This window comes from Meleagris gallopavo, chromosome 3 (assembly GCF_000146605.3).
Source record: "Meleagris gallopavo isolate NT-WF06-2002-E0010 breed Aviagen turkey brand Nicholas breeding stock chromosome 3, Turkey_5.1, whole genome shotgun sequence".
In the NCBI taxonomy this organism is placed as follows: Eukaryota; Metazoa; Chordata; class Aves; order Galliformes; family Phasianidae; genus Meleagris; species Meleagris gallopavo.
The window spans coordinates 22978708-22999116 of record NC_015013.2 but is presented as its reverse complement, the minus strand read 5'-3'; the positions used below and the strand labels follow the sequence as shown (position 1 = coordinate 22999116).

General features: G+C 37.5%; 1 protein-coding gene across 1 annotated transcript in view; it reads left to right on the top strand.

The window, feature by feature from the left end:
* The window catches only part of TRIO (trio Rho guanine nucleotide exchange factor), a 166200-nt gene that overhangs the window by 14357 nt on the left and 131434 nt on the right, over nucleotides 1–20409 (top strand). The window contains 3 exon segments of the mRNA XM_010708503.3: nucleotides 9118–9309; nucleotides 12581–12712; nucleotides 16220–16450. Of these exon segments, the coding sequence (XP_010706805.1) occupies nucleotides 9118–9309; nucleotides 12581–12712; nucleotides 16220–16450 (555 nt within the window).

Below are 20409 nucleotides of genomic sequence, written 5' to 3'. Positions count from 1 at the left end.
AAAAAGCTGTGCTTTTTCAATGCATTTCTGTAGTGTAGCTTCTATGAAATGGTCCTTTCCCATAGAATGGGAAAATTATGAGTCTCTGGTTTTGATTTGACCAGCTTTCAGGCTTTTGAAGTTCTATTTGGTTAAATGACAAATACTGTACATATATAAAAGGGGGGATAAACTATACTGAATGCACCAAGAAAAAACAAGGAAAATTGATTGAAATTCAGCAAGCCTTATTCTTCATTTGTTTATTACTGGAAAAAATGTCAGGCAATTTTAACTCCTCCAAGTATGTTCAGCTTCTCCCTGACCAAGTGCTTACCAAGTTGCTGTTTTTTTCAGAGTTGATTTAAGATTTCTTACATGAATGTTGTACTGCCAGAGATGGTTTTTAACTTTTAACCCATCTACAGAAATGCAAATTTATTCAGTTGTGTGGCTAGAAGAAGGAGGTATGACAACTAAGTATCTTAACACATCCAGGAGATTTTGAAAGCTTTTCCTTGTGACCCTAATAGGTCTTGCTTTTCAGGCAATGTCTTTAGGCTCACTTTAGGCAGGGGAGGTCTGTTCAAAGGATAAATGCTGTCCAAGCAGCTAAATACAACCTCTTGCTCTTAGTCACAGCTTAACCCTGATAACTGATGTTGCAGCTGCTTTTCTTAACGCACTGTGATTGCCACAGGGCACATGGTTCCTTCACAGCAGGTGCTACCCTCCATCAATAGCTGGCCTTCCTATCTTCCCTTCCTCCCCGAGTGGAAGCTTGGCTTTCCAGAGGGCACAGGAGGGCAGGTTCTGCAGCTGCTTCTACTGAGCTCGGGTGAGATGCCAAAAATTTAATCTGATCTTCCAGTTCGAAATGAACCACCTGGTTGTAAGCTATCGTGAAAACTACTTAGTTCCTGTCATCAACAAGAGTTTGTTACATCAAGGGCAAAGAGGATTTACTGAATATTTCCTTTTTCCTCATAATGGCTTTCTGCCATTTTTAGAATCAGTACTACGGCAGAAAGTGGTTGAAAGTATAAGCCAAATATGGTAAAACAAAAAGGTGAAGAATACACTGGGGTAGGAAATAGAACTGCACTTTCAGCAGCAGGCATCTTATGTATTAAGTATGTGATAGACTGATGTGGTTGCCCTTCAAGGTACTAAAAGTAAGGTTATGGAAGTCTTAAGCTTAATACATAGTCTGATTCTCATTGAAACTGTCCTAGAGAAAATCTGGATAAATGGAGTAATATACACCAAAGGTGGAAATGTGCTTTGTTACCATTTGTTAACACACATATGTTGATATGGCTAGGAATGCTCTCTGAAATGTTTACGTGTTTAATATAGTCTGCCATTACTGAAATCAAGCACTGATTAGTGACAAGACCATTTCTTTACAGGACAAGTAATCCTCATCTTCCCTGACTGTGGGGAAGAACAGTATCTCAGAGATTCTTTCCTCTAAAGATGAGAGTGGTTTTTCACTGTCATTTAAAAGGCCTGCTCTCAGCAACAAAAAACTGCTGTTGTCAAATCCTGAGATTTATGAGAGCTAAGCAATACTCTGTTTTAGCTTCACGTTCCTCTTTGGATGACTAAACGAATGCTTCACTTCTCAAAACAAGTTTTTAGACCTTTTAGGTAAAAACTTGCAAATAAGGCATCACAGGACTTGTAAATATAAAAAATATATATCTCTAGTTTTTAAACTTCAAAAATAAAGAAGCCATGATTGTACCATTAGTCTTGCATGGAAGAGTCAGAGGAGCTGATACTGTGTCTGTCTGCTCTTTTTTTTTTTCTGCTATTTTCTTCAAATCCTTTGGGATTTAACGGAGACTAAAGCAGCCATGAAATATATGTGAGGAGTAGAATGATGTTATCTATTCCAGTATTTTCTTCTACTTTTCTTGCAAGAACAAATGGCCTTGTTCAACTATGCCCCTTACTATGTAGGTGAGAGTCAAAATGATTGGAAAGCAGTTTAGTCAAAAAAACACCTTTCCATGGAGGAAGTTGACTGCCTACTTTTACAGGATGTGTTATGACTACTACTTGTTTCAAGATGCTGATTGGAGCTATCAGTAGAATCTATGTTTATTAGCTGTAGTCTGTAAAATCCTGTTACTGTATCAATTGTAAACCTGTTTCTAAGTTGATTCATACTGTTTGCAGAACAAGCTGTTGGCATATACTAGACCATTTTTTATCAAGATAGCAATTGATTTATTTCACTAAAAAGAAAGTGCCAGAGATGAACATTGGTGGGAGTTTAGGGAACCTAAAATAGAAGTATGAACATAGTACTTGAATCTCACTGGGATTACAGCGTTAAAAGTTGCAGGGATGACGTACTTGGCTTGGCTTGCTCAAATCCAGCCACAGGGACTGGTACAAAGGAAAACGTTAAGAAGGTCAGGTGAGGTAAAATTGGCTTAGCTGACAGTTAATGTGACTCTTTCTTCTACGTTGTACTGTGGACATTTTTCACTCTGGGTTCTTTTTGTATTTCAAATACATTTTATAACTACGCAGATTTGTCATTTGAGATAGACTCAAGCTCAGTGTGAATTCTATATTCACTGAGACTTCAGGAAACAAGACCAAATCCATAAGTTGTGAATTGTGCATTTCTCAGATCACCTTGAAATGCAGACTTTATTCAGAATGGTAAATAGTGTAAGCTAGCTCTTCTGTCCTATTTTTTCTCTTTTAAATAACAGATTGCTCATGCAGGGCTTTCAGTAAAAATACGTAGATAAAACTTTAACATTAAAATCTATCACTTGTCCAACCAAACTAACATCCCTAATAGAAAAGGTAAAACTTTCAAAATGGGAATGGGGCAGGAGAGCAGATATTATGTATTCAGTGACCTTTTTAGTAGTTCTGAATAATTTTAATTTAAGCAAACCATAGATTTGTGGTGTTCTTGAAGTTCTCCATTCAATGAATGCACAATTACGGATACTGATCAGACTGGGATGTGAGTTCACATCCATAAGGTATTCTTTCTGGTGTTAGAACAGTTAATGCTCAGATAAAAGTTTCAAGGCCATCAACCTGAGAAGGGACTGAAAAGGCAAGCTGAGTTCAGACTATTTCCAGCTTCTGAGAGGCACTCTGAAATCAACAAAGAATAAGCTATATGTGCAAAATTTAAGGAAGAAGTAAATAAAAAAAAATGTAAAAAGCAGTCAACTGGAGAGAAGTTAATGTAGTAAGTATGTTCAGATCATGAACTGAAAAAACAGTAGTGTTACTGTGAGGGAACAGTCCTTATTTCACTTTTGATAATAATTGTGGATGCCGAACATAAGATTTGTAAAGAAATTTCCTTTTTTTTTTTAATTGATTCTTCTAGAGATCTAGACTCAGTTTATGTCACCATTCTTAATGTCATGATGAGGAATGTTGAAGTGAAAATGTCACAACTGTAATGGCAGGATGAAGGCATGGGCGTTTACAATGAGAAAGGGAAAGTAAATGAAAAGGAAAGGAGGAAAAAATGGTGGTGATGGTGTTGGACTAACTTTTCCAAGGTCTATCATGAAGAGTGTAGGAGAGTGAGAAGAAAAATGTGAAGAAAGTTGAGTAGGGTAAAATTATATTTAACTCATTACAGTACTGATAGCAGTAGTTATTTAACAGAGAATATTTTGAGAATCTGTGTGGTTGAAGCATAGTTTAATTCTTTCCTTAATTGTGTTTTGTACATTGCTGATTTTATTCCTGTTCAGGGGAAGAGACCAGGTAACATCTTTAGTGGTTCTGCAGCCCCCTTTACTATTGCTGCAAGAGAGATAATATAAGTGGGCTTGAAGTCATTCAGATCATTAAAGCAGCTGTTACTTCATACATTAATACTTATACCTTACCTTAGGTTGCCACTTCGGTGAAGTGGCAGAGAAATTGGAAATTCTGTTGCTGGAATACTGCTAAAATATTTTCATCACAGGCAATTAGTTTATAACAAACTGCAGTATATTATAAAGGTGCCATTCAGTATCTTATGGATCATGTCACTGAGGTGGTTGTTTTTAACATCAAGTGCCAAATAATCTGTGTGTCAAAAACTCTTGCTTGGAATTTTACAGTAAACATTTTGTAAATGGTTGTGGGAAAATCAGGGAATAAAACAGAGCCTTCAGGGCATCTGCTGTATATTTTGTATTAAGTATGATAAAAGTTCAGTCAAACTGGAAGGTTGTTGCCTCCGTTTTCCCCTGTGTACTCTCTTTTCAGGCACACACCAGGGAATGACACAGTGTACTGCTGCTTGTATTAAGCCTCTAATCGTGTTGCCTTGCTAAGCTGAGCAATCTGTTTTGTTGTTGTTCTTGTTTTTATATGTACGCTCTCTGCAGGGAATAATTTTGCCATGAGGAACTTTCTGGGTGTTGTAAGGTGTCTTTTCAGCTTCTGGCTAGAGGGTATTGTGAGAGAAAGAAATTGTGCAAAAAATAGTAATATATTTTCTGTACACATTGCAGTACAGTAAGTTGAGTTGTATTCTTCTTTTGTTAGAACGGTTATGTGTAATACGATGTAAGAAACAAATATTACTTCCACATTTCAGCTTTTAAACAGCTGGAGCATACCTAGAAACTGCATTTGCCTCATGCAGATTCACATGATGTAAGTGAGGTGCCTAAGAAAATATTTAATTGTTATTATCTAATCACTGTTCTTTCTTTAACTAAAACTGGGATGTAAATCCATACAATGAATAAGATGTCCATTCCTGAAACCAAGGGAGTGAGCACAAACTTGCTTGAAACAGTGCTTGCAGAAAATAAGCATTGCACAAAATATACATTTGTCATTATAGTAACGACAGCAGAGCTGCTCCTCCCTTCAGCATATGGAACAAAATTTGTTCATCAGTTAAACATGGTCTAATTGTAGTGAATTTGTGTTTGATATTCTTTCTCTCCTTAACTAAGTCTGTCTTTTTTGGCTCATTGCATTCTAAAATACTGAAATTTAGACTTTTAGTAGATGTATCAGGAAATAAGGGTTATGATAATGGAAAAAAATTAGTTGAGATTATTATAGGTCTTCTTGAGAAAAGAAACATAGTATGAATGGCTTGGAAAATATTCAACTGTCAGTACATTTATTCATATTCATACCGCTGTGGTGGGCATTCCATGTTTGTGAAGCCAGACTGCCATGGGAAGCTGAATGCATTTTAACCCCAGCTCAGTTTTGATTTGCTTAGCTACTGGTGCTCTATCCTTCATATTTAACCAACATTTCAGAATTTCAAAAATTCTTATATTATGGTATGTAGATGGTTCAAGTGGCAGTCTAATGTAGTCTTTTTTATTTTTTTTATTTCAACACACACATTTTCTTGCCACTGACCACATACTGGTTTTCTGGATTCATTCAGCATTCTGGCATTTATATTTTGTACATCTGGGTGTTAGTAGTCTCCGTTGTTTTAAAAATTTGTTTGAAATAACAGGTCTGTTCTCTTACCGTTTTTCAGATGTGCTTAAGAGGAAGGCATAGGCATGTAAGGTAACAAAAAAGAGAAGATACTATGCAGGAGAGAAAAATAGGCAACTTAGCACCATTGTGCTCAATTTAAGTGAAGCAACTGAGGTATGAGTTGTCAGGAAAGTTTTATGTCCTCCCTTGAGTTGATGTACACATAACTAATACAGATCTGTGCTAGTTACCACTCAGACGAGCCAGTGCTGTGAGGCCTGGGGGAACTGCAGCACTCCAGCCAGCTTGTCAAAGGTCCTCGGCAGCAGCTCAGTGCTGCCAAGTAGCGGTTTCACCTGGGGAATAGCTACGTGGTGTTGGGTGCCTGCATACCAGTGTTCCTCCAACTTCTCTTGCTGATAGAATAGACAGACTTTGACACAACTTCCTTATCAAATCTATGTGCAGTAATAAAACAATACAGTTTTCTAGCAATTTCAGGTTTTGTTCTTCTGTCACTTGTTATAATTGTGGCCTTTAGTCGGGGCTGTTGCAAGTGATTCTGGCATGCATTGTTCTGTTTTTCTTGGCTCATTATGCCGTGTTCCTCAGCTCTTGACCAGGGGCAAGGCTGTGTTGCTGCTACTGCTGCTGGCAGGTACCTGGGTGCTCTGCAGCGTTTCTTAGGCACTGGAATTTCAGAAAGTGCTGTGCAAATAATGAAGGAGAAGACAGAAAGAAAATGCAGCTCTGCATTGAGGCTTCAGGGAGTGCGGGGGCCCCTTCCCAGTACTGGAGAAGCCGGAGGTGTTTTCCTTGCCCAAAGGAAGCTTGCAGTTATTAAGGAGCATTGGTGCCAAGTAGAGGGGCTGCAGGAGGAGGTCAGCAGACTTGCACAGCATCAGAGATAATGAGAAAGAGATTGACTGGATCCTTTCCAGCTTGAAGATATGAAGCTACTAATTGTACTGAAGAGAGGGTCAGGCAGAGTCTGTGCCTGCCTGTTCGGGAAGTGAGGGTTCCCATGATGTTAAAGGTTGGATGATAATGGCTTCTGGCACAAGGAGTAAGGTTTCTGCTCCACCTCAAGATTCACAGCTGTAAAATAGGTTCACTGACCTCATAACTGTTGAGGAGCCAGAAGCTGTGTCAAATGAAGCATCTGTGTTCGCTGAGTATGAGCTACACAGGATCAGAAAAAAGAAAAAGCAAATGATAGTGGGAGACTCCCTTCTGAAGGGGACAGGTTTGCAGATGATGTCGTCTGACTCCTTGTCTATGGATGTTTGCTGCTTACTGGGGGCCTTGGATTTGGGATGCTGGAGAGACACTGCCAAAATTTGTCCAGCCCTCAGGCTATTACCCTGCTATTCTTCCATGTTGAGCATACCAGTGATACTGCTAAAATGATCTGGAAAATATCAAGCATCATTACTTGGCTCCAGGAGCCTTGGCCAAGGTGTTGGGGAGGGGCAGGTGGTGTTCTCCTCAGTCCTGCTAGTGAGAAGGTGGGACTTGAGAAGAAGCAGACAGATCCTGCAGGTCAACAAATGATTACACAACTAGTATGTGCACCAGAGTATTTGCTTCTACACCCACTGGAACATTTACTGGGTCTTCAGAATGTGGAAGATGCTTCCCTTTCACTGGACTTCATCCTCATGGGAGACCTGGTCTACCTGAATACGTCCTAGAGGGTGAGCACTGCAGTGCACAAGTTATTCAAGAGGCTTCTGGCATAGTTAATTGAGGAGGTAATGGAGGAAGTTTGTCTGCTGGATATGATTCCCACAAACAAGGAAGAACTGGCTGGGAATATGAAGGTCAGAGACTGTACTCATTCTAGTAACTATGAGATGATGGAGCTCACAATCTTGATAAGTGGGAGGAAGGCATTAAGTAGGATCTCAACCCTCACTTGAGGGGGAGTAGATTTGTCCATTTCCACAGTATGCTTGGAAGAAGCCTTTAGGATGCAGTCCTGTAGAGAAGAGAGTTCCAGGAGAGCTGATTAATTTTCAAGTATCACCTCTGTGATTGAGTTATACACTGAGCATAAAGTCAAGTGAAGGCAGCAGGAGGTTTGTGCAGGAGTTCCTGATAAGAATGGAAGTGCACAGGAAATAGTGGAAGAATCTAGGAATAGAAAGACACTGATCGTGCAGAAATGGGGTTTGGCAAGTCAAAGATCCCTTGGTAAGGAATGAGAAGATCAACAAGAAAAGTTTCTACAGCTGTATCAGCAGAAGAAGACTAGGGAAAGAGTAGGCCTGCTACTGAAGGTGGTCCTCTGTTTAGTACTGTCGTGTTCTGGGCTCTGCAGTGCTAGAAGGTCATGAACTTGATGAAGAATGTGCAGCAAAAAGCAACAGAGATGATGAAGGTTTTGAAGCATCTGTTATTCAAGAGTGCTGGGATTGGCTTCCTTGGATAAGAGAATTCTCAGAAGGAAGTATATATTAAAAATATATTTAAAAATATAAAAAAATATCTGATGGGAGGGAGTAGAGGAAACAGTACCAGAGTTTGTGGCATGGTAGCAAATAACAGAACAAGAAGTAATGAGAACAAGTTGAAATACAATAATTTCTTTTAAACATAAAAAAAAAATATGTAAAAATAAAAAAATTTGTATAAATATTTACTCTGGGAATTATTAAATACTGGAACATGTTGCCCAGAGAAACTGTTGTTTTCATCCTTGGAGAATTTCAAAACCCCATTGGATGTGGTCCATAGCAACCTACTCTGATTTGACCCTACTTTGAGCAGGGAGCTCATCTAGATGATCTCCAGAGCAGATCTCCAGCTTCAGCAATCCTGTGATTCTGAGAACTTTATTCCAGAAATCATAGCGTCAGCCTGGTTAGAAGAAGTCTCAACCCAGAACTGTGTACATATAGCTCTGGAAGAGCTACTCAAACTTTTTGGTAGTTAAATTATTCTTGTTTCTGTCTTTGAAGGAATCAGAAACACTTGTTTGCTTTCTTTGAATAACAGTTTGTTCATACAGAATCAAGAGCAGCTTTTAAATGCTTTAGGCCAAAATACACATGTGAGTTAAATGGAAAGAAAATTGCAGTGACTGAGAGCCATCATTATGTAGTTCCAGTATGCTGGAGAATCTTTACTGGTCTCTGACTTAATTTTTTTTGTCTAGCTTTTAGTGTTAGGCTTTGAGCCAATACAATGGCAGGAAAATTAAATCTAAATTATTGAGCACCTTAGAACAGACTTCTGTATTTTGTTACTTAAAAAGTAGAAATGTTTTCAGAAGTTGATGTGAAGATTTGTAGAGCGGTATTTCACTTATTTATATAATGGGGCAATCAAACACCTACTAATTATAATTTTATTTCCTTTACTGTCTGTGCTGTGTCTTTTTGGCCTGAACTTGTGTGGTCAACTCTTCCTCTTTATTGTAATAATGGGTTAATAGCATGACTTTTTTAAAACTGATCATTGAACTCTCTCGTTGTTTCAAGTTGTCCTTGTCCACTGCCAATAATACCAACAGGCTGCTACATTATACGCCTAGATTTCAAAGGCAGGCATGCACAAATAAGTCACGCAAAACCAGTCTACTAAGCATAGCTGTCATAAAGAATGTTTTTTTTATAAAAGTATAGCTATACACTTAAGTGATCCACGAACTTCAGTTAATCTTTCCCTTTTTCTTCTCCACAGAATGTGTATGTAAACATAAACCGCATCATGTCAGTAGCAAATCGTCTAGTTGAGTCTGGCCATTATGCTTCACAGCAAATAAAACAGATTGCTAGTCAATTGGAGCAAGAATGGAAAGCATTTGCTGCAGCCTTGGATGAACGTAGCACGTTACTGGATATGTCCTCCATCTTCCATCAGAAAGCTGAACAGGTTAGTGAACATAGAGGGAGTCAAAAGAAGTTTCCATGTTTGAATGGTGAATTGTGCTGTTGTACTTAATCCAAAGTGAAAGTAAATAGAGTGATTAAAAAGCAAGAATGCCAGAGCATTAATTTCTGCCTATTTCAGCTGACGTTCAAATGAAAATTTGTTCTCTATAGGATAGCTTCCTGCCTTTATATTCTCCCCATACTGTCTTGATCATACTAATACGAGATCGATCTTAGCCGAATTACATATATGAATTAAAACAGAAGAGACGTAAAAGCTAAGCTGTCTGAAGCTTTTGAGTTGGAAGAAAGAAAAGCGTTTAGCTTTAAATAGAGTTAATATAATACCTTTTCTACATCCAGAAATCATTCACTGATACTATTGGCCCTACCCCTCCACCTCATTGAGAGAAGTATTCACAGATCAGTCCTTGAGTTGTCAAGGACTTTAACTCAACTTTAATTTAACTCATAGTAGTTGCTTATAGAAAACTATCTGAACTGGTCTGAAAGTTAGGAAGGTAATTAACTGTCTTCTGAATCTGAAACAGTGGTGGGAAATGTTTATTTAGTATTGTGTAAGAGATTTCTCCTAAGTTAAATAAAAAATTTAGCTGTAGGCCTATACCAATTATGTTAATTAAGTCATTATCTGTGTGCAACTGTAAGAGAGGAGGTATATGTAGGAGAAATAGGAATAAATATCCCCAAGTTAATAGTCTTGATGGTGAAAGCATGTTATTCCCCTCAGGGGGATTCAGCTCTGAAGGAGTTGCAGTGTGCCTGCTGTTGAGTCATCCATTGATATTATAGACTGTCTGCTGTGTACATCTCTGATGAATTTGGAGAGCAGAGGTTCTTGGATGGATATGGCTGACTGAAGCTCTGGTATGCTGCACAGCTGCCATAAATAATTTTCTTTCCATTTGCCATCCTAAGTTGGCTCTAAGAAAAAGTGTCATGTCTGATACAACTGTAGGAAAATTGTACAGACCAGTTGGAAACTGATAACTACAGAAATCAAGAGGCAACACACCTTAAGAAGTTTTTTCCTATTTTCTACTATATAGAAATTCTACATAATTTTCCAGAGATTAAAAAATGAACATAATAAGGTGCAAATACACAGTGCCTCTTGGTAGTGGTGATATTGGCTTAATCTTAGAAAGCTTAAGGTAAAGTACATGAACTAGTGTCACTATAATAAATATTAGCAGATTTTAAAGAGAGGTCAACTTTAGAAAAAAAAAAAAGGAAATGATTTTCTGTTGTAAAAGATACCAACTGGCTTGAAGCATTTGACAGAAACATTCTGATAGGTAAGCAGCGTTGATGCTTTTCTAATTCATGGGCTATTTAGCTTAGTGTTTATGCACTGTTGGACTTACGAGTGGGAAGAAGATAGGTAATTGGGAGAAAGATGAAGAGGTGGTTGTACTCTGACTGGTGTCCTTTTCGATAAAAAATAATTGATCTTAAACAGAAGTCTGGAGAGTAGACTTTTCATGTGCATGCTGGCAAGCTGTGGTAGGAGTTGGTGTTACCTTCTTCAGCACAAAATGCATACATAAAAGGGAAAAAAAGACAAAATATTCCAACATCTGCAGAGAGTAATTTACTTAGTCTCCATAATTGCTCCTTCTGCAGTTTTCACTTGATGATTAACTATGACGGATTGATATAGTTGCTTTGTAGGCTACCTGGCCATGATGTATTAGCAGTTGCGTTAACAGTGGAGAGTGAGTCTGGAATGAGGAGGATAACCCCTTAAGAGACATAAAAATGGCTGAAATATAAGTAGTAAAAGTAGTAACACATCCTTTTCAAACGCGTATTTACTCTTGCAAATAGCAGGTATGTGTTGCCCCCAACTGTCAGTGCATGCTGTCTGAAATAAAAGACTCAGCTCTGTGGTCCCACACAGAGCTTCTTTTGACATTTAATGCTTAATGTTAGTGATTTTTAGAACTGTCCCTCAAAGAAATGAGAATTAAGCAATTATATAAGTAAGCATTTTATCACTGTCTTCCAGCTGTCAAACGATAATGTAGTACCAGATTACTTTTTCCTCAAAAGGCTACATGTGATCCAGGAATTAAGAAATATATGACGAGAGAAATGGTTTGGATTCTTAAAACTTTTGGGGTTTTTGAATTCACAAAGAGAAGATAAATTTATTTTACAGGATACCCTGTGTGCTTGGCTACACTAAATTTAACAGCTATGAAAAGTTCTGTAAAACATTATTTTTTTTCCTCTTTCCTAGCATAACAAGGGTATAAAATTCATGCCCCCTAGCTGTCAAAAATAAGTTGACAGAACTTCAGATATGCATGCAGCTATGATGACAGGTTCTCTTCTGTCAAGATAACTTAAGCTTCAGAGATAAATTGTCTGCAGAAGAGATTGTTGCAGTATCCTCAATTCCCCCTGAAAAACTTGACGTGAACAGCTATGCTGACATAGCTGTATGCTTAAGTACAGTGTTAGTCCTAAAAGACCCCTGCTTGAGTTGTAAATCCCTTACAGGCTTGCTACTGTAGTAGCTTGACAAATGAATGTAATGCTTATATGTGGAGATCTTAGTACTGTGGAGATGAAGGTGTGAATTTCTTGTGTTCTACCACTGCTTTGTCTCCTTGAAAGTCACTTTCCAACAAGACAGCTTGGAAGTATTTTATTGATCAATTCACCATTAATTCTATGTATGTGAGTGTGCATGCAAAGTTATCTGTTTTTCTGCAAGGATTTAAAATAAGTGAGATGATGGCTTAATTGATGTATTGTCAATATCTGTCTACACAGGAAGCTGACAGGAAAGAACTGAGGGTCTAGACTTGAAAGTTTTACCTCTTTATGTAGACAAAATTTTTGTTGCCTTTCATGCATCTGAAATAGTAGATGTGTAGTGAAATAAACTTTTTTTTCGCTGCAAATTTGAGAAAAGGAGCAAGAGTAAACTTGAACTGTAAGCATTGCCAGCAGTTTAATTGGTCAGGAAGGCTGCCAGAATCTAATTAAGCCTGCCTGTCTGTGAAGGGCTGAAAGAGTTCCATGTAGCTAAAAGCATGAGTGTAGTTAGACTTGAATATTTGTTTGTACTCTAATATATTCATTTTGGCCAGTTCAGAAAAAAAATTCATTAAACAGTTTTCACTGTTAAAACCTTTCAGTGGCTGTCACAAAAATGCTCATCTTTGTATGTATTTCCAAAGTATATTTACCTGTTGAAGGAACTCCAAATTAAGTAGAATGCCTTTTCTCTGTTGCAGTACATGAGCAATGTGGACTCATGGTGTAAAGCCTGTGGTGAGGTGGAGCTTCCCTCAGAACTACAAGATTTAGAAGATGCTATCCATCATCATCAGGGGATATATGAGCATATTACCTTGGCTTACTCTGAGGTATATATCTTGTTTGTTTTCTCAAGTTGCTGACTAGATAATACAATGTGATATTAAGATTGGCTTGTATACTGCCATCACTTCTTGCACAGTGTTTGAGCTGAAAACTCAAACGACTTTTTTTTTTTTCCCCATTAATTTTGTGTACTGGATGTTGCTACTATTATTCATATTTAAACTTGAGTTTTAAGTCTTCTTAATCTTCTCAAAGAAATTTAAAGATGAGTGCATATGTGGTACAAACAATCCATGTAGGATATTAAGGATGTATTGTTTACATTTGCATATTACTACATTTTATAACAGTATGATGCTCTTGTTAAAATACTGAGAAACTAACTGGGTGTTCTTTAAGAAAGTATTCTGCTGGTATGGATTGCTTAAAATATGTTTCGAAAAATCAGTCTTTGAAACTGTCTAACAAAAAGAAAGATCCTTAACTTAAGGATGTCATTTGACAACCCAGAAGTTGTATACTTAGTTCTACCAGCTTCAAAGGCACTTATATGAACCAGCAAGCCTGTGTATTCAGTATTTGTAAGATTAGCACATCCTGTGCTGCTGCTCTAATCTTGGATTCACAGCACAATAAAATGTTTGACAATGCTTCTTGGTATTCCTAATATTTGTAAACACAGTGTAAGATAAAATGCTTATTCTGAAGGTGGCTTAAAAAGTAGTGACTTAAGTATCCAACCTTCAAATTTTGAATTCTCTCATGTATTTCAGTTAGCTGAACTGAAAAATCACATGAATATTAACTGATCACAGGTTTGGGTTTTTTTTTGGTGGAGAATCTTTTTTTAAATTTTTTTTTTCCAAGATTGTTAGCATCACAGAATTAAAGTATTTTGGCATTAAATAGCATTAATGTTACTCTGAATTAAATACAGCATGAAACTTCACATGAAAATACATATTTGATTAAATAATGGTATAAAGTGAACACAGGACAGTTTAGACTACAACTTTCACATTTTAAAAGGTACTGATGTGGCAATGAAGCAATGTTTGTGATTTATACATTACATAAAAAACTAAGCTGTTTTCCATTGAACCAATTTTGTTGTGGGCAACTGAATTGTAAGTATGGTCACATTTCATTTACGGGACAGGAACGTAAGGTTAGTGCTGATGATTAGTCTGTAGTGATAGTATACACAAACTGGATTTTTGCATGCCTGCCATCTTAGGACATGCATAAACTTTATTACTGTTAGACAGAGGTCCAGAGTTCACGAGTTGTTGTGAAAAGCTCATGCTGATATCTCTATTCCTCATATCATCGTCGCTGTTAAAACTTGTGATCTTATTTATATGTCTTAACTCATTCTTAAGACCATGTTTTGTGGGAAGATTTGTTTTCTTCACTATAAGCTTTTTTCATTTAGAAGATCCCTTTTTTAAAACAGTAGAGAGATATAATGTGTTTGTAGTAGATGAATGTGAAAGAGGTTATCTAGGTTGTATGCTCCATAAGAATGCACCCAGGAATAAAGGTGAGAGTTGTCTAGAATAATAATTACACAGCTCAGAAGTTGAAAACTGGAGTTCCTTGTGGTTTTTTTGGTGTTGTTTTTTGTTGTTTTTTTTTTTTCTCCTCTTTTTTCTTTGGTGTACTTTTTAATGGGGACATGAATGAACTCGAGTCTACCATTAACTGTAAATAACTACTGAGAATTACCATGGTTAATACTGTTTGCTTCCTGGTGATGCATAATCAAAATAATTAGATAGGAAGATTATAGGTTTGCTCTCACAAACATCTTGAAAATTTATTTAGGGTTTCACAGTTTTAGTTTAGATGCTTTTCTTCTGCTTTTCCTCATCTAGTAAAAGAATAGCTTATTCTTTAGAAACCAGATTTTGTGCAGAAATAGTAGTCATATTGTATAATCAGTGAATATACAGGTGTTATAATTAAGAAATATACAAGAAAATTAGGCTAAACAGGTTATCATGCTAAAGAAGAAAAGATAGAAAGCTTACCCTTGTCCTGGGCTTGCTGAGAAGACTCTAAGAGAAGCAATCTCCAAAAGTAACCTTTCTGTACTGGTAGTCAGCTCTTAAATGGGGTCTAGGAGAGGTGCGGTAGCAGAGGTGAATTACCTTCACCTATACTCCCAGGGCTGGCTCATTGCTTGCCTCAGGTGGTCAATCAGAGGTTCAGGCCATGATTCAGCAGTTCCCATGCACATATGTATATGTACAAGTCATGTTCCTCCTATGGACATAATTTTATTTTCTCTTAATTAAACATGTATTTCCTTTCAAAGGCTGATGGAGTTATCTTTCTATGTGAAGATATTATAGAAGTCTTTCTTATTATGTGTAAGACTTAGTTTCTGTTGCAGCATGGAGCTCCTTTCATATTATAAATGGACAGCGATAAGAGTAGAGCACTAGCAATTACCACATTTTGTCATTCACTATAGACTGCAATGTCTTGACAACATGATTTCATTGCAGAGTAGTAGGCTAATTTTAATAAATACACTTAAGACTAGACTTGGACATAATTTTACTGAAACTAATTCTGTGAATTACTGAAAAGGAGCTTATATATGCTTACGATTATAGATGGCTGGTGTGCCACCAGTAAAGAACTGAGTGATATCAAATTGTGATCACTCTCTGTGCTTCATGCTAAAAGTGATAGAATAGCTAACATTAATGAGAAGTGCTTTCAACAGCCTTGGCAAAAGTTAAATATCTGTGGCTGGATATGGTAGGGCTATGGCTTTTTAATTAGCATGCAAAATAAATATTTTTGCTGTGGTTTGAGTCAGAAAAAACAATTATAAATGACTGCTCTGTCTTATCAGCATTGAACACATTTTGGAAAAGAATGTATTTGCGCTTCTTGGAAGGGTTCAAAGTAAATCAGGTGTAAGTTTGTCATAACACTGGTTTGTCTTTGGCTTGCCAGTATCAGTAATAATATAAAAGTTGTGAATCAGCTCTGATTAAAGCATGTCCTGTGTTCACTTCTGTTGTTCTAAATGCACTTATTAGATTAATATTAACCTGTCATAAGTAACTTCCTTGTTCCCCCTCACAGCAAACGAAGAGAGAAATGAAAACACTGTTCTGGTCCAGTTCTGGATCATTGTATAATTTTAGGGGCTTAACTGACAAGAGAGAGAATTGAAACTTACAAGTGCAGCTTCTAAGTTAGAATTTAATTAAAAAAAAAAAAATACTGTTAAGGAAAAGCATACTTAGAGAAAGGTTGATATTTAGAAAAGTACTGCTTCTTTAAATTATCTTAAGTAGAGTAAGGATATAAAAAAGTAGTTGTGTGGGTGTTTTTTTTTTTTTTTTGGTTTTGTTTGGTCTATTTTTTTTAATAACAGCTGCACATGATCATGCCTTGGATAATAAAAATCTTCAGTACTGCTCCCCGAGTTCTTAAAGAAATCTAAAATAGGAAGCAGAGGGATTGAAAAAGCAGACTGAACAAGATTTTGGCAAGACAAGTAATTCTTTGCTCTTTCTGGTGGCCAGGTGAGCCAAGATGGAAAGTCACTGCTCGACAAACTTCAGAGACCTTTGACTCCTGGAAGTTCCGATTCCCTCACTGCTTCTGCCAACTACTCAAAAGCAGTTCATCACGTTCTGGATGTCATCCATGAAGTACTCCACCACCAGCGCCAACTGGAAAATATTTGGCAGCATCGAAAAGTTCGCTTGCACCAGCGGCTTCAGCTGTGTGTTTTTCAACAGGATGTTCAACAGGTAGCTTTTATTTCATGTTGTCTGAATGCCTTTCTGTTCTATTGGATTTTGTTTTGATGCTGGTTTGAGTGCCAGCTGAGTTTTGATTTCTGGACCCCACATTCTCTCATTCAACAATTGAATAGTACCATGGAATCAACTGATCAAGGGAGGTGATCAAGTCCTTCTGCTCTTTGCTGATGAGACCTCACCTGAAGTACTGTATCCAGATGTGGAGTCTAGTACAGGGGAGACACAGACCTGTTGGAACACATCTAAAGAAGAGCCAAAGAAAGGATCCAGGCAATGAAACAGTTTCCGTATGAGGGCAGGCTGAGAGAGCTGGGGCAGTTCAGCCTGAACTGGAGAGAAGGCTCTGGGGAGATCTGATAGCAACTCTTAAATATCTGAAGGGGATTTAATCAGGAAGAAGGGGACAGACTCTTTACCAGGATCTGCTGTGATAGAACAAGGGGAAATGCTTTCATACTAAGAGAGTATGATTTACATTGAATATAAAGAATATTTTTTTTACAGTAAGGGTGGTGAAGCACTGAAACAGACCACCTAGTGGAGTGCCTCATCCTGGAGACACTCAGGGTCAGGCTGAACGGGGCTCTGAGCAGCATGATCTAGCTGTAGATGTTCCTGTTCATTGCAGGGGAATTGGACTAGATGGCTTTTAAAGGTCCCTTCCAACTCATACAATTCTGTGCTTCTGTGGTTGATCGACTAATTTCAAATTCAGTATGTTAGGAGAGAGGTCATGAGTAGAAACTGTATTTAGAAGTTAGTTTTTAGTTAACTTTAGGTTTTTTTAAATTATCTTCTCTTGTTACTTGAATTCAGGTAGGATGACAGGTTTTTATCCTAGACAGAAGCTGTTCTCAGCTTGTGCTAGAAGCTGATACTCACATTCTAGTTAAAATTCTGGACTTTGTATCAGAGAAGAGAGTAGTGGTATTAACATGCAAAAAATGAACAGCATTATCCTTTTACAAAGTTGTAGTTTCATATCCTCATTGATACTTGTGTTGTTTTGTGCATATTATACTAAAGAAGTAGGAAAAAAATACAGTTAAGATTCCTTTCTGACAATGTCACCATCCTACTTTCAGCCGAAACAGGGTTACTAACACAAGGATGTTTGATTGTTGCTGAATTATGGGTGTGTGCCTGGGAATGGGCTGGGACTAGCTGCCGCCTTCATAGTGCAGCAGCAGTTAGCGAGGCGGAGCCAGGATAGGCACCTGATTTGGGCCAAGTGTTATTCCATACCACGTGACACCATGCGGAAGGCCGTAGCACTGTGCGGAGTCCACCCAGGGTGGCTGCTTCTCAGGGGTTGTGGGCATCAGTCAATGGAGGTGAGAGCTCGTGGTGCTGGTAGGCATGGGCTGGTTGTATTGGTGCTGTGTGTCAGCGGGTAGGTGGAGAGTGGTTGTGTTGTGGCTATACATATATCGTTATCATCACACTTTTCTTTCTGTTTTCCTTTTCTGTCTTAGTAGACTGTTTTTATCTCAGCCCATGAGTTCTATTTTGTTTCCTGTTCTCTCTCTCATCCCACTTCAGGAGGGAGTAAGCAAATGGCTGCGTGGTGCTTATGGTAGCTGCTGGGTTAAACCTCAAGGATCACTACTGAATTAGTAGTTATCAACTGCCATATTTTTTATTATGATGATGACATTCATAGAAGCTTAAGTACAGACATTAGTATCTCTTTTGGACTTCGTTTCAGCTTAAAAACATAAGGCTGTACAAAACTCCTTTGTAATTGGATATTTATTAAATGTATAATGCTCACTTTAGTCTGCAGCTGATAGAGATACTAGTAATTTATTTTATATATCTATTCCATAAAAAGTAAGAAAGACCAGTACTTTCTGATGATGTTCTTTAGTTTCAGTGTACAGATTTTTACAACTCAGGAATTTCTGAATGTGGATTTTAGATAACCAGTCACACATTCTGTTAAAATAGTGTCGTTTCTTCCACATCTGTTGAACTTCAAGTCAAATTTCATGTACATACTTGTTGCGAGAAGATGTTATATGTGGACGGTTGGGAGTGAAGTAACCTGGTTTTCACTGTTTGAAATAATTGACAAAGAAGTTTAAGTCTGGCAGGGGTAAAGGTGAGCAATCTTGTTTGCACAGAGTTCTGTACAAAATGCCTATCTTTTCCTGTAAGTTAAAGAAAAAGTTTTAAAATGCCTAAAAGCTAAGTTTAAAATTAGTTAAAAAAAAGGAAAAAAAAGGAAAAAGAAGGCAAGTATTCAAGAGCCAAACTGTTTTCCAAACTGTCAACAGTCAGCTGTGACAAAGGATGTGGAAATGCGTGAAAAATGTCAGCTGATCAAAAAAAAAAAAAAAAGAAAATCCAAATGAATGTTCATTTATTCATATTCAGTGAATAATCAGGAAAGGCAGAGAGAACGGCACCAAGAACAGTAGGATGCTACTGTGTAAATCGTAGCAGCTCCCCGCCAAGTTTATAACATTAATAGTAGCTGGTCATGAGGGTCTCGTGTTTGGTACTTGTATGAATAGTCAATGAGGGGCACTTGTCAAAACTGACAAGGCAGAATCCACAAATGAATCATCTATACATAGTCTTCATAAGAAATTTGCAACAATTAAAATGATGGTTTCTTTCTCATATGATTATTAGGTCCTCTCAGCTGTTGCCTAGTCCCAAAAGTGAGGATTGGGTCCTGAAACTTGTTCCTCCAGTCTGAATTCAGTCCAGGGAGGACTACTTAGGCAAGCTAGGCCAAATGATCTCCTGAGGTTGTTTGCCAGATGCATAATTCAGGTCTCAGGCCTATAGGTCAGGCTGCAGGCAGTTTATTTCCTGGGAGAAGGCAATCATTAAATGCTACAGTGCTAATGTGCTGATCTACTCTTTGATTTGTTATCTTGGGAGTTGTAAAATGTTAAATTCTCATTTTCTTTTACTTCCCAATTCATGATTCTGAGTGGAGTTAGCTCTGAAACTGCTTGTTTCTTTTTGCAGTGACAACTCTCAAGTCATTTTAGAATCACGATCTGCTTCTTTAGCAGGGAGCTGAATGTTCCTTTTCTGTCTGAGACCAGTCAGCTGTGAGAGACTGTATTGTCCTTTGTTTTATTTGTGTAATGGCCACTAGCCACCAACTTTGGAGTCTTCTGAAGAGTTGCATGTGATGGTTTAACTTTTTGTTATGTTACTTTAAATTAGCTTCAGATACTGGTGCATTTTAGACACTGCCTTTTAGTTGATTACAACATGAATTGTGGTTAATGTTCCCTTTTGAAATGCTGCTTCTCATTTCATGCTGTAAGACAATGATAATTCAACATCCACGCCAGATAAATTCATCAAACAGTGGCAAAGGCCTTAAAGGAAATGGCAAGCATGTAATGGTTTTTCCTTACTTTGGTAATTTGTAACTCACTCAGCTTTGAAAATCCTAGGGGGAAAAAAAAAAAGTGATCTTGTACAACAAAGGTTCTTTTTTTCTTGCTATAGAAAAAGAAAACAAACCCAAACCAGATAATCTAATTTATCTGAAAAATGTTAGCTTTTATGCTTAATGTTCGCTGGCACTATTCAGTGCATGAAATTACTTCGTTTTGAGATTCTGCTAATATTTATATCCAAGACAGTTCTGGTATGGTTTGTATAGAGCTTCAAAGGAACTTTCTCAAATATCTTGATTTTCATTTGCACTATTTCAAGCTTGTTAGCTTTTTTCAAACCTTAATTAATTCATTTAAGATTCTCTAGCAATTAGAGTGAAAATCCTTTTTCATTATTGCCAGTGAACTGTAACTTTCTTCCATGTTAGAATGAACTAAGTGTAGCTCTCTTCAGCCAGCCATAGTTGAAAAGCACATAGTGACAAGCAAACAAGTTATATTTTAAGTGAGTTTATAACTGCCCTCTCTACCTTCAAAAACTCTTGCTGCTTTTTTGTTGTGTGGTTTTTTTTTGGT